Source organism: Bombus affinis, chromosome 7, assembly GCF_024516045.1.
Source record: "Bombus affinis isolate iyBomAffi1 chromosome 7, iyBomAffi1.2, whole genome shotgun sequence".
NCBI lineage: Eukaryota > Metazoa > Arthropoda > Insecta > Hymenoptera > Apidae > Bombus > Bombus affinis.
The window spans coordinates 2,673,122-2,686,702 of record NC_066350.1 but is presented as its reverse complement, the minus strand read 5'-3'; the positions used below and the strand labels follow the sequence as shown (position 1 = coordinate 2,686,702).

The window sequence follows — 13,581 nt, the reverse complement described above, 5'->3', positions numbered from 1 at the left end:
CTTTAAAACAATCCCTACTCAACCAATCTACTTACTCATCGGTTGTACCAGCCTTGAACAGACTTCTAACAGACTTCTTGAAGAAAAAGACACGTACATATACTCTCTTTCAAGAAACACTCTCTTTCACTTGACCTTATGTTTTTACTCGCGAAGCACTTGGTTACCGTTTCGTGCTCGACGAGGACACACCAGCAGCACAGCTAATTGCTTAGCCGGTTGAGGCCGTGGCAGCGCATTGGGGAATATTGAAAAATGACGGGCACATTCGTTGCAGTGATGAACAACTACCAAGCGGCCGCAGCGCAGGCCGGATTTCCGCCGGCGTCGCCGCACGCGGCCGGTGGCCACGGTGGGCCACAGGGCCGATCATTTCCTGCGGCTAATTCACCGGGCCCCATCGACATGTATAGTTCAAGCGCCGCAGCCGCAGCAGCCGCCGCAGCCGCGGACTCTGCAGTCGCCAGCTACGTCCAGGCCGCAGCTAGTCCGCAGCCCCCTACGACCGCGTTCCCTGCGATCGCCGTATCCCGTGCCCCGCTCAACTACAGTCCCGTAAGTCCATTCTACTATCCTTCTTCACGCAGACCTAGGGCCCCGTGGGATTATTCATGCTGGGTTTAGTCGCAATTATATTGGAAATCGAGGTTTGAAAGGCTCGCGATGTCGCGTGATATGGATTGATTATAACAACGAAATTGGGAATATGTTCATGTTTTAAGTTCATTTTGAAGACAATAAAGGGGAGATAGAGGTGGTAGACTATCCAATAAGTAATGCAGACTTTTATAAGAGTTTTATGATATACAAGAAGAAACTTAATAGGTAAATGAAAAACTGTTAGAGAAACTAAAGGAAATGTGTTACTAGTTAATTAATACTAGATTGCGCTGCATCCAATATGTGTATATATAAATATACTTTGAGGACTGCATTACTTAGAGAATAATCAAATAAATTGTAGAAAGTTGACTTTAGATCGTCGTGTCAATTTTAGAATTTGCGATAGTCGTCAGTGGTTGACTTATACTACTTGACACCTTTGATCTGTTTACAAATAATAGTTTCTACTATCTTTCTATATCGGGAAATATTTGTACTGTTTCTGATTTTTTTTTTTTTTTATTATTAAAAAGTGCTCAGAATGTAATAATTGATAAATTTAATTGCACTTTACTTTTTATATTATCCAATAGTAATTCATCGATCCCGGGTATTTTCTGATTATATTAAATTACGATATTTCTTATTTTACATTCTAGATTCGATGATATTGCTTTTTGGAGGAATATCTTACTATTACATTCTATAACATTCGAAATAACAAAAGAAATTTCAGACATTAGAAGGAAATAAGAAATTGCCATTGTATATTGTACACTGGTAACTAGATGTCTGATATAATTGATATTCACATAAAACCTTTTATTTGCCCGTTAAAAGGGTCATAATAGATTTTAATTAAACTTTTCGTACCGACCGAGTAGGATTAAATGAAAAAATTTTCTAGCAGCTAACCCATTCTAACAAAATTATTAAATTTATCTGTGGTAATTCTTTTATCCATTCAGTGTACTTTGGAAAAGATATTTGAATAAAAGAAAAAACAAAGAAGAGTCGAGGGATTCGAGAGTACGGTACAAGTTCCTTTCCTTCTCTTTTGTTAGGACTTGCAACTTACGTTGCTGTAACTTCGATTACAAATCGGTTTCGATTGCTGAGCTTCTCAGTTTGCCAATATCATGTTTTTGTATTTTATTTTTTCCCTTTTAATTCTTATCTCTCCTTTTCATCGTTTGGACAAAATTTTATAATCGAACGATGCAACCTTTCATGATCAAGTATCGCAATTGCACGTAGTTGAAACGATCTTTTTGCACCATTTTAAATAACATAGAAAAATAAATAAGCTCCTGTCCTTAAAACCATCATATATGAATCTCGACAAAATTTTTTTCTTCGTATTTTAGGGTCCTCTAATACCAGCGGCGTTCACTAATGGCTACCATTGAGCCTTGTTAAGACCTAATAACAGGTACGTAGTCACGTTCGTTTGCATTTTAAATCTTTCTATTTAGGCGTTTCATGTTACCTAATATTTAATACGTAATAGATCTTCTTAATTTGAAAAAAGTAGTTGTACGGTAATGAAATCTGTATAATATTAAAATTAAATGTTTCTGAATTGTACATAATTATTCTACAAATAGTAGATAGTTATAAGCCATTTCATCATCTTTCTTATGAAACATTAATTCAGTTAACTACATTTGAAATATTGTAACATTTCCTGTTGTTTTTCTCAAATATAGCGCATTATCGTACGAATACGGTAACGAAATACTTTCATCTTTCTGTAGCAAACGCAAACACGTTCACCAAAAATGAATATAACAGAAACCTTAGGTTTCCTTACCGGTTCACCGTAAGTTTCCACTTAGTGTGCCACATGAAATATTCATAATATTAATTCTCCTACTGTAACGAGTATACAAATAATAGGATGCTAAATGATTAAGATACTTTCGTGATTAAATTCTTATCTACATTATCATTTATTAACTTCAGATTAAATTTCTTAAAATATAAATAAATGATTGTATTGGACTATGATTCATATATTACATTGTATAAAGTATGATTGGCGAAAGGATCTTACTTTACATTTCATCTATTTCCATTCACTTTTAAGCACTCCAACAGTAACACGTTCCGCTTGCGCTGATTTCACAAAGATTGTGGCTTACGTATCGCAATCCCTCGCTAACAAACTACGATTTTTTTTTCGTCAGGATGGACGAGAGGGCAGAACGCAGCACGGTTGACTGACGGTACAGTGAACGATGTAAATGCCTTGGAAAAATTCACCACGATGAACGAACTTTGGACGGAACTGGATGCGTACTATCACAACTAATACATCGGAAAATCGCGATTTAGATAGGAAGATAATAGTTTCTACTCAGAAGGAGGCCTCGACTTTGCAACGGCGATTGATCGACCGCAACAACGGCGACGATTGAACGGAAATAACCGCTACTTTCCAACGAACGTAAAAGAGAAAAAAACAAAATTGAAGGCGTGAAGAAGACACAAGGAAGCTAATAGAAATATGAAAAAAATCTAAAAAATAGGAAGAAGGAATCTAAGGAGGAGGATGCGAAACAAAAATGCGGGAAAATGTATAAATTTATAGATCGCGGTACACGTCCAGAAAGTTTGCGAGAAGAGCGACGTGGTAAAGAAAGATAAGAAAGCAGAAAGTAAGGGAAACAGGATGGGCAAAAGCTGCGTAAAGATAGATGTGGCCGAAACTGCGTATTAATGCCCTTTCTCCGACATTAATAAAGAATAATATAATAATAATAATAATGAATTAAATTAATATTATTAATTGCTAAATAATTAAGTGACTAAGTCTAGAATATATATAAATATTATATATATAAATATATAAATATATATATAAATATATATATATATAAATAATTGATAAATATTAGACGATAAAACGTATGGATCCTTAGCATTTAAGGCAAACGAAAAAATGGCGGAAGAATACCAACTTACATACGAATATTATTATAATTACTGGTTATTATTGTATAACGTTATGGCGACTTTTTTTTCTAATTGATTAACAAGAACAAGAAGAGGATGAAAAGCCATGCACCGTGTTAGCTCGCGCGTGTACGCGTGCGCAATATACATATATACATATATATATATACATACACATATATATATGTAAGTGTGTGTGTGTATATATATAAATACAAATACAAAATACAAATATAAATATAGATATAAATATGAATATAAATACAAATATATAAATATAAATATAAATAATAAAAATATAATTATTATACGCATAACATACGTTCGCACCCGGGAAGAGAGCGTCTCTGTGTTGGGCTTTCGAGTTTTTTTAGTCGTGTAGAAGCGGAGTTAATAATAAAAAAATAAAAGAGCAAAAATACAAAAGACGTGTAAGGAATTTTTCGAGGAGCGCGAGTCGACAACACGAAGGAACACCCGCCACGGAAGTGTGAATGGTTAGTCCGGGTGGGGGGGGGGGAGGGGGGATTTAGGATACGAAACAACGAGGACGCTAGGCAGGCCAAGAGTGCGCTTCGCCCTTTTTCTTTGTTTCTTGCGCGCGCGTATCCGCCACTTCTCAGCGTGCTCTTTGCCGACTGAATGCCGGAATGACACTTCTCGCTCGCCCCGGCGTGGTATCGTCGAAGCACTTTTCCCTTTTCCCGGGTGTGCAACGAGGGAGAAAAGAGGACGAATAAAGCACGGAAAGAGCAAGAGGAGGGTGAGGTTGCGTACATAGACCTAGACACGCGTGTTACACGGATAACGTGTCGCTGTTTGCATTGCTTATCGTGCGATGGATAAAAGGAAAGGAGAAAAAAAGAAAGAAAGGAAGAAAAACGCGGGGACTGCGAAGCGAGATGGACGGATTGAAACTCGCGAGGCTCTATGTAAGTTAGACGAAGAAAGAGAGAAAAAAGAAGAAACAATGAGGATAAGAGAAAGAATGGGAGAATACGACCTGCTTTTAAGATGATGCGTGTTGATAAGAAAATAAGATGTAGTCATCCAGCGCAAAGAACGGTTTTCGATAGAGGAAGAGAATGAGAGAACATTACATATACAGGGTCGCGAAATCGAGTAAGAGAACGCTAGGTCCCAAGCGTTGTATCGCGTCGAAAGTCTGGTCTCATCCAATGCCGAAACGATAATCGTTGAATTTAATCGGCCATTGTATAGCTGTCCAATCGATTACTTGCATTAACTTCGGTACATACATGCATATTACACGTACGCGAATTATTGTATCGTTGATTTACTATAACGCATGATCCTATAAAGGAGCCTGCAAAGGAAACACAAGCAATGTTCACCGACACGCATTTCACACAAGCTCACGGTAAACGTATATAAAATATCTTTTACATACACTTCTACGTACACGCTCAAACTATACATATATTCCACACAGAGACATAGACACTCCGAACACAAATATAATGTATGCTGTGACACGCGCCGGCGGCTTTTTAAAGGAATTATCTTAACACACATGCCTATATACACATACAAGAAGAAATATATATATATATACACACACATACCCATGCTACATCAGGAAGAACTATATGCAAACCATCAAGTTACACGAAATAAGATGCATTAAAAGGAAAACAAAATATATATCTAAACATATGCGTGTATTCAGTTATTATACCGCGCGTCCGTATATGTACAGTGCGTTAGTTGAAGGCGAGATTGCGAATCGCCAATCTGATGCGCCATTGCATAAGTAAAAGCAGAAGTGAAAGTAACGCGTGCAATAAGAATGATATTTGGACATGAAGCGATATTGTGCGTTTCTATATAACCCGGATGCGTGTGAGAAAGAATGGGAGAGAACGTGACGATACGTGCGTACGAGAGCGAGAGAAAGAAAGTCATTAAATCTTTAAGATTTACGAACACGGTCACCTGAAAATGTCATTTTGCGAATTAAAAGATGTTTAGAAAAGGAAGGAAATTGGAAAGTTTATACGGACTGGCGCAAACGCGAGAAATCGTTAAATTGCGGAACGTAGCCTTACTCGCGGAATGACTGAACACCAAAAAATCCTTGCGTTCTTTCGCGCTTCGAACTATTTCCCTAATTAGACGGACAAATGGCCCGAATGGGGATACTCCATTCAATTATTCGTAATTGATCTAGGTTAAATGCGTGTAATATCGTTCGGTAAACAGGGAGGTGTCATTACATTCGTTTTGTTTTTTAACGCACGTATGTTTTATAAAATTTAACCCAGCCCTCGAGGAAAGTTCGATTTAGGGGCTCGAAGGGCATTGCGACGCTCGAACCTCCCTGCTTCTGAAGGGGACAAATAAAAAAGAAAAAATAAAACAAAGAAACCGTCGACGTGCAAAAACTCATTCCGCGGACTATATAATTCGGATTTTGTTGATATCGCTGATCAAAAACTGTTTTCATACAATACTATTAATTACTATTATTGAATTTGTCAATATTGAATTATTGAATTGAGTGAGAGTCAACGAGCGATAAATTAATTATAATTATTACAAGAACAATGGATATACGTGCGACAATTCTAGGTACGGTTATTATTGTATTCAATAACAGGGTAAAACAAAGAACAAAAAAAAGAAACATTGAAGAAGAAGGATGACTTTAAATTGGGACGCGTGTCACGTCGAACGGCGGCCATTTTGTTTTCCTGTGCGCGGGTATGCATGCGCATGATGAAAAAGATGTTGAAGAAAGGAAAGAAAGGATGAAGAGGAACGAATGAACAAAACGAGTCAATTCTTACGAACGTTAGCAATACTTCGTCATGACCACAAAGGATAAAAATGGCAAATAATGAACGAGAAAAAAAAAGAGAAACTAATAATAATAATAATATACACGACTAATCTATATCGCGGATAAACTTACATGAATTCTTAAGTTCGTGACGCGTACACGCGTGACGGGTGATCCTCGCTCGTTCTCAACAAAAGAAAATGGAATATGAGAAAGCGGAACGTGAATGAGTCACCACTCCTGGACGAGAAAAACGTATTGTAAAACGAACTGCGGTCGCGTGTATTTTCGACGCTACAAAGCCGACTTCTTGCAAGCGAAACAAAATGGTAGCTGCTTCGTTACGCCCCAGGACTAACGATAAACGCGTGCAAAAGAGGTAAAGGTATATGCATCGGGCCAAAACTGTTATTATCCAGGCAACTGATAATTCGAAATATGAGAAAAGTCAAACAGCAAAAGGAAACACGTACACACACACACACTATGAAAAAAGAGATTGATATTTTATCGGTAGACTGTACACCATGTATAGAACGATGCTGTTTTCAAACGGATGCAAGAGACGAGTACGCAGAAACGAGCGTTTCTTCGACGATGTTCTATTCCTGATTTTTTCGTTTCGATTCTAACAAGGTTTCTTTTTCAAAGTTATGCGAAATTACGGAGGTTTTGTGAATGAAATGCGACATAATCAAGCGAAAGAAACAGAGAGAAACGCTCCATGCTCATAGCTTCACGGGCATCTTCTGTTGCCTTTATTCTTTTGTTATGTTCGTTGGATCCGGTGGGAGAAAAATGAGTTAAGTGAGCGTTAAATAGACGCGTCGAGCGCTTCATGTATCACGGAGCTGCGCTAATTGTTCAAATGGACGGAGAGTTGGACATTGCACGGAGAAGAAAAGTGGAGAAAAAGAAAAGAAGAGAAATACACGAGAACATAAGCACCAGCTCAAAGAACGTAAAATATAACAAGATTCGTCGTATGTAGGTTTAAGGCACGCTGACGCGCGAGATCGCAGAGGATGGGCAAAATAAGGAAATGTAGAAAGCATATACACATACAAATGAAGAAATAGAAGAAGAGCAAACAGTCATAATTAAGTGTACAAGTTGTAACTTTTCGCAGTTAAGGTGAATGGTGTGCCGAAAGAATCTTGGGTTCCTGATCATTTATTGCGTTTAACGTTTTAAACTGTATAATTAATGTTCACCGTTCATTTTGGATTTGAATGGCAGCAATTTTGTTGAAGCGTGATTAACGAAGTAATGTGATAGTTATTATTATTTTTGAGCAATGTGTAAGTATCTTAGAATTAATTTCAAACTTATTTATTTAAATTGTTTCGTCGTTCTTTTACGAACGAATCGAGGATGTTGCGGCAGGAACCTAGGCGACTTTCAACGAGAATCCTCTGAAAAAGAGAATTATATATAAATATATAAATATATATATATACATATTCGAAAGAGATCTACGATCAATTATTAATTAGACAAAACAAACTAAAATGCGATCAATATACAAGCGAGTTAATACAAAAAGGATGAAGAGAAAAGAAAGGAGAAGATAAAGGTGTCGCGAGACATATAATAGGGAAGACAAGTCATAGGAGGGGATAAAAATGAAACAAGATGAAACAAAATATATATGTGAGTACAGTCCACGCGTTTATATTTATAAATATGAAATACATTAATATTGAAATATTACGTCTATATCTACATCTAGTATATATATAAATATATATAAATATAAATATATATATAAATATAAATATAAAAACGATTAAGAAAGACAAGAAATATATTATGACTATATATATATAAATATATATAATAACTGATTAAGGTGGCAAGCAGACAAAATAAAAAAATATGAGGATTATGGGAGATAAACAGATATATTGAAACATTGTTTTATGCATTTGTACATATATATAGTTATTGATGTTTTAAAAGCTAATATACTATTGTACTGAACAATTTTTCGATGATCATCATCGATGATCGTGAAAGGAGAGTCGAGCGGGGGTACAACCGGTATTGAGGAGGGTAGAATGAGGATTGGGAAGACTAGACGCGGAGAAAGATGAGAGGAAAGAAGGAAAGAGAACAAAGAAAAAAACGGCAAAGAAATGCGAGGGAGGCGAGCTCGTTGTTCGATGCAGTCCAGTCTTCTCTCACTTTGCGATACTCTTCCGATTTTTTACACGAGGGAATTTATTTTTCCTGGCGAATTTTTGTCGAGAATTGAGCATAAGAAGAAAAGTGTACGGAAATGATAATGATATAGAAAATTCAGAAGACCGCTTGATCATCGACCGAGCTCGATCACTCATTGCGCGATTAACACGCTCACACCGACACTTCCACATTGTACACGTATGATACACACACATACAAATACTGACACGTATATATATATATATATATATAAATATAAATATAAATATAAGTATAAATATAAATATAAATATAAATATACACGCGTATAAATAATAAGTAATAAATACGATAATCGAAAAATATATATTATATACATATATATAAATAAAATACACACAGCGTGAGCTAAGGACAGGAGAAAGGAAATGGAGGTCACAATTGTAAAGAGAGTGCGAAGAAGATGTTAATCAAGTGAGTAATCGATTATTGCCATTCCGTGATTGAGCCGTGAAATTGAAATTAATAGTACACGACTGACAAATCTTCATGCGATAGGTATGTGCGATGTGTACAATGATATGAAATTGAGTGCAATGAAATATAATAAAACACTTTATAATACTTAAGTCTTAGCGGTACTTAAGTGCAAGTAGCGATTATAAATAATGTTTCCATTGTACATTTTATCGTTACAGAATTATCGTTATTGTAAAAATTATTTTTTACTGGAAGCATGAAAAGGCGAACAAAACTATTCTGTTTCATTTGTTTCACACGTTGAAAGGATTTTTTGTTATACTTTCGTCTTTCGTTAATTAAATCGTTTTCAACTTCGACCACCTCGCGGTAGACGGAGTTAAATGTAATTGCGAAGTCGTTCGACTGTACGATATTTCGTAGATAATACAGCAATATCGAGTAATAATTTAATGAAGATGCCACTGCGAGCAAATTCAACATAATCAAGCGTATTTAACCCGTTTGCAATTAATGGAAGTATAATGTATGAAGGTGATTATACAACCATAGGGAAGATAGTATGCAGACTTGAACAAGCATCAGTTCACTAATGTTCACGTAGAGTTCAATCTGTTTGCGCTTGACCCAATAGTGATAGTTGCTCGCGCATAAACGATCGTTCATCATTCTGAAATAATGTTTCACGTTCAGTCTGTATTAGTGATAACGATATAACAGTTCCATATTTGGAACAGACGAATAGAGTGGCCCAAATGATTCAAATGTTAGATTTTACGAACACTCTTTTTAATTATATCACTTTCTAATCCGTACAATTGTTCTATATGCAAATATAAACACATATACACAGACACATGCATAGATACTTCCAATCACGAGTTTTCTTACGATACAACGAGAAAAATACTCTTCGAAACAATTATACACGATACAATTATCAACATAATGGAAACACGCATTATATACGTTAATTAATCTCGTCCAAACAATAAATTACACATATTAATCAATACACTAATATACTTACACAGGACAAAACAAAGGCAAACGATTAAGATAATGGAAAAGAAAAGTTTCACTTCGCCTCACGGATTCGTCGATATCGATCCTTCGATCACTTTCTACGCACCCTCTATTTCTTGACTGCTGATGTTTCCTAGAACGGCTAGTTTAGCATACATTTCGCTGTGCGACACGAATCTGCGAATTTCTGTTTTTGATTTTCTCAAATGAAAGCTGACAGGCGACAGATGACATACGAAGCGTTTTACCTTGTACGGAAATACGAAGGAAACGCGGACACGATGCCACGATATTTCGAAGAAAACAACCCCCGTCGCTCTGCGTGCGATGTGACTGTGGTTCGAGAGAAAGAGGGGGAGAGAGTGAGGGAGAGTTTGTGAGCCAAAAAAAAAAAAAAAAAATAACTGTGCGAAAGGAAGAAAGAAAAAGGGTGAATGAAACGAACTCGCAGAAGTCCGTAGATAGATAGACAATTTTCGAAACAACGTTTTCGTGCGTACGAGAAAGATCGTTGCTGCGACCTGACACGAAAAGTTGGAGCGTTTCTCTGCTGACTGACTGCCTCTGAACTTGCTCGTAGTACCTACAGTTTCGATTTCGATTTTTAAGCCTGTTCGAGTCGCGTTTGCTAACTGGAAGACAGAGAGAAACGCTCTAAACGGGTACACGATTCGATCAGTCGAGTTTCAAGTCAGTTGTAATATAATCGATTGATAGGGATCGTGATGCCTAAATCAGTGTTCTTTTTTAAGTGGAACGTCGCAGCCAAAGACGTAGGCTAAAGGATCCTACTTAGGAATTATTTTTATTCGCGCATTACGGGAACATGCGGGCCGAAAGAGCTCGTTCGTTTATTATTATTATTATTATTATTAATATTATTTTTTTCCTTGTTTTTTTTCTGTTGACTTATATTGTATTTTAATAACGATTAATTACTACCGTTCGATTACTATTAACAGCGTTATTATCGGATAGTATTATTCTAACGCGTCCCACTATCATTTTCTATTTGTCAGGATGCGGTAATCCGTTGTGTTATGAGTACAGTTATCATTGTCTTTGAGCCGATGATTTCGTTTACTTCAAGTTTCTACCGAGGAGAAACGCGGCTCGAAGAAATCGTCGTCCGTCTCGAATACCAATCAGAATTATTCTGTTCCATGTGTCGTCTGTTCGATATGAACGAGTGCTCGCATTTTTAAAAAAAGGAAAGAAAGCTTTCTTGCAAAATCGAGAAGAAATGTCAATCTGATTCGCGTTACAATTCACTTTTAGCCAGACGTCCAGGGGATTTTTTCGAGTCGCAGATTAATGAAATGTGAACATAACCCCATACGATATATATATAATATATAATACAATATATATATATATATATAATATATAATATATATTATATATTATATATAATATGTAACATATATTATTATATATAATATATATTTAATTACATATTATATATATACATAACATCATATATATTATATATATTATATATATACGCACGGAAAGCATACAATATTATGAATAAGTATATATAATCATGTAATTACACGTGCACACGTTCGGATGAGCAGTTAAACGTAATCTGTTAATATTCTTCCTGCGTGCAGAACAAGGATATAACAGTCACGAGCTTCGATGAAGTTTTGCTAACCATCGTACAGCAAGAATACCAGTTCTTTTTTTCATTCGATACCCATTAATATCAATATGTGTCATTCTTTTCTTTTCATATAAAATTATTGAGCCGGTTTTATGCTTTAATCGTTGAGATAAGATTGAGCGATCAAACATATAATATTTGATCGATATCCAATTTTCATGTGTTCTAAAAAGCATTAGTTAGGGTGTGAAAATTTTGACGATATCGTATTGCCGTTATTAACGAAAGGATAATCTGAAGAAATATTTAAGGAACGTTCAATTTCGATGAATACACTTTTCCATGGGCCAACCGAATCGATTATAGAGCGAGTATTTTCAATGTTGCTAAATTTTGTAATATTACTTAACCGCACTGACTCGCGTTACTTTCTAATACAATTGTACGTTGTTCTCTGTACTATCGTCACGTTTTTCGTTTGTTTTATTATGTCATTGTTCTAGTTTTACCGCAAACGATTGGTACCTGTTTGTGCAACTCGTAAAATAAAACACGATAAAGGCCATCATATAACTTTCCGTTCCTCTCGCTCCTCGGATCGATTCTCTTACCCATCGCAACGGGTGTGTTCGAATCAGTCAAGCATAAGTTGTTATACTTTAGATGATCGTTCTTAGAACGATCATACGAATCGATAGATAACACGACAATTATCTTCGAAATTGTGAATATTCGAGATCTCCGTAGCAATTGTAGGCGAAAAAGTAAATATTTCGTTCGAGTTAGCTTCGAAGCATATATATTTATTGCTTGTTTTCCAATTTACATATCGTGTTGATCTATAAGATCTAAAAATTGTTTCGTGCTTTAACGCTGTATCATGACTGCGATCATCAATTTTCGAAGAGTTGCTAAATTCTTCCCTCCTTTTTCGTTTCTTTTGGCTGCCATCGATCGATCGTTTCACGATAACTATATTTTCATACCATAAATTGTGTCATTATTTCTTTCATTAATTTTCTTCGCGGATACAAAACAACCACGCAAACGTTCTCGAACACACCGGCACACGAGCACAATAATTTAATTCGTCTCTTCCGTAAGATAAAAAAGAAGAAGATATTTAAATAAACAAAAAAGAACAAGTCTGAGAAACAATTTTTCATCGATTTTTTTCAATCAAAATGTTAAATAAAAGAACTGCATCGTGATCGTTGTGTGCATGTGTGAGAAGTGAAAAAGAGTCCACGAATTTCAACACACTCGCTTTGATCCCGTTCATCGTTGTCCTTAGTTTTGTGATATTGTATTTTTGTTGTCGCGTGAAACAACCGAGGAATACCGAGTGTTTTCTGTGTACACGGCATGTTATGAATTACAGGGAGAGTCTTAGAGTCTCGTCATTCACATTGTCGACTTAGGGAACCATCTAAGTAATTTCTGTTTAAAACACGTAGTAAGAGAACGGAGCGAAGGTTTTTAAAAATATTTTTTACGACGCCTCGTGAGAAATACAAAGCAAAGGCAGATTGATGAATAGCATGAAAGAACGAAACGGAAGCTCGGCGGTATGGTACAGCTTGCAATGAGAAAACTTGCAATATAACAAGCAATAATTAAATCACTTTTAATTCCATGTATATTAAACAATTATGTGGATGCTTAATGAGATTTATTGAATTTAAACAAGCATAAAGAAAAAAGAAAAAAAAAATAATAAAACCAAGAACTAAGACGAAACACTGATTTTACATATTCTTACTAATCGTAAACGATTACAATACGTATAGCGACATACTAAATTATACGATTATGTATCGATTAAAAAGAACAGATTAAATGAAAATGGTAAATAAATAATTATTAAACTAAAAAGCAAAAAAAAAAAAAACAGTACGATTGCGGGCGGGAATCGCCACGAAGACGGTAATGTTTA

The 13,581-nt window shown here is 35.8% G+C and overlaps 1 protein-coding gene across 5 annotated transcripts in view; it reads left to right on the top strand.

Annotated features, from left to right (window-relative positions):
* The window catches only part of LOC126918485 (RNA-binding protein Musashi homolog Rbp6), a 771,768-nt gene extending 758,232 nt beyond the window's left edge, over positions 1-13,536 (top strand). For all 5 annotated transcript variants that reach the window (XM_050726419.1, XM_050726417.1, XM_050726418.1 and 2 more), the window contains 3 exons: positions 278-555; positions 1,971-2,035; positions 2,793-13,536. In XM_050726419.1, the coding sequence (XP_050582376.1) occupies positions 278-555; positions 1,971-2,012 (320 nt within the window). In that variant the 3' untranslated portion in view covers positions 2,013-2,035; positions 2,793-13,536. The remainder of the gene's footprint in view (positions 1-277; positions 556-1,970; positions 2,036-2,792) is intronic.
* Positions 13,537-13,581: the final 45 nt, after the last annotated feature.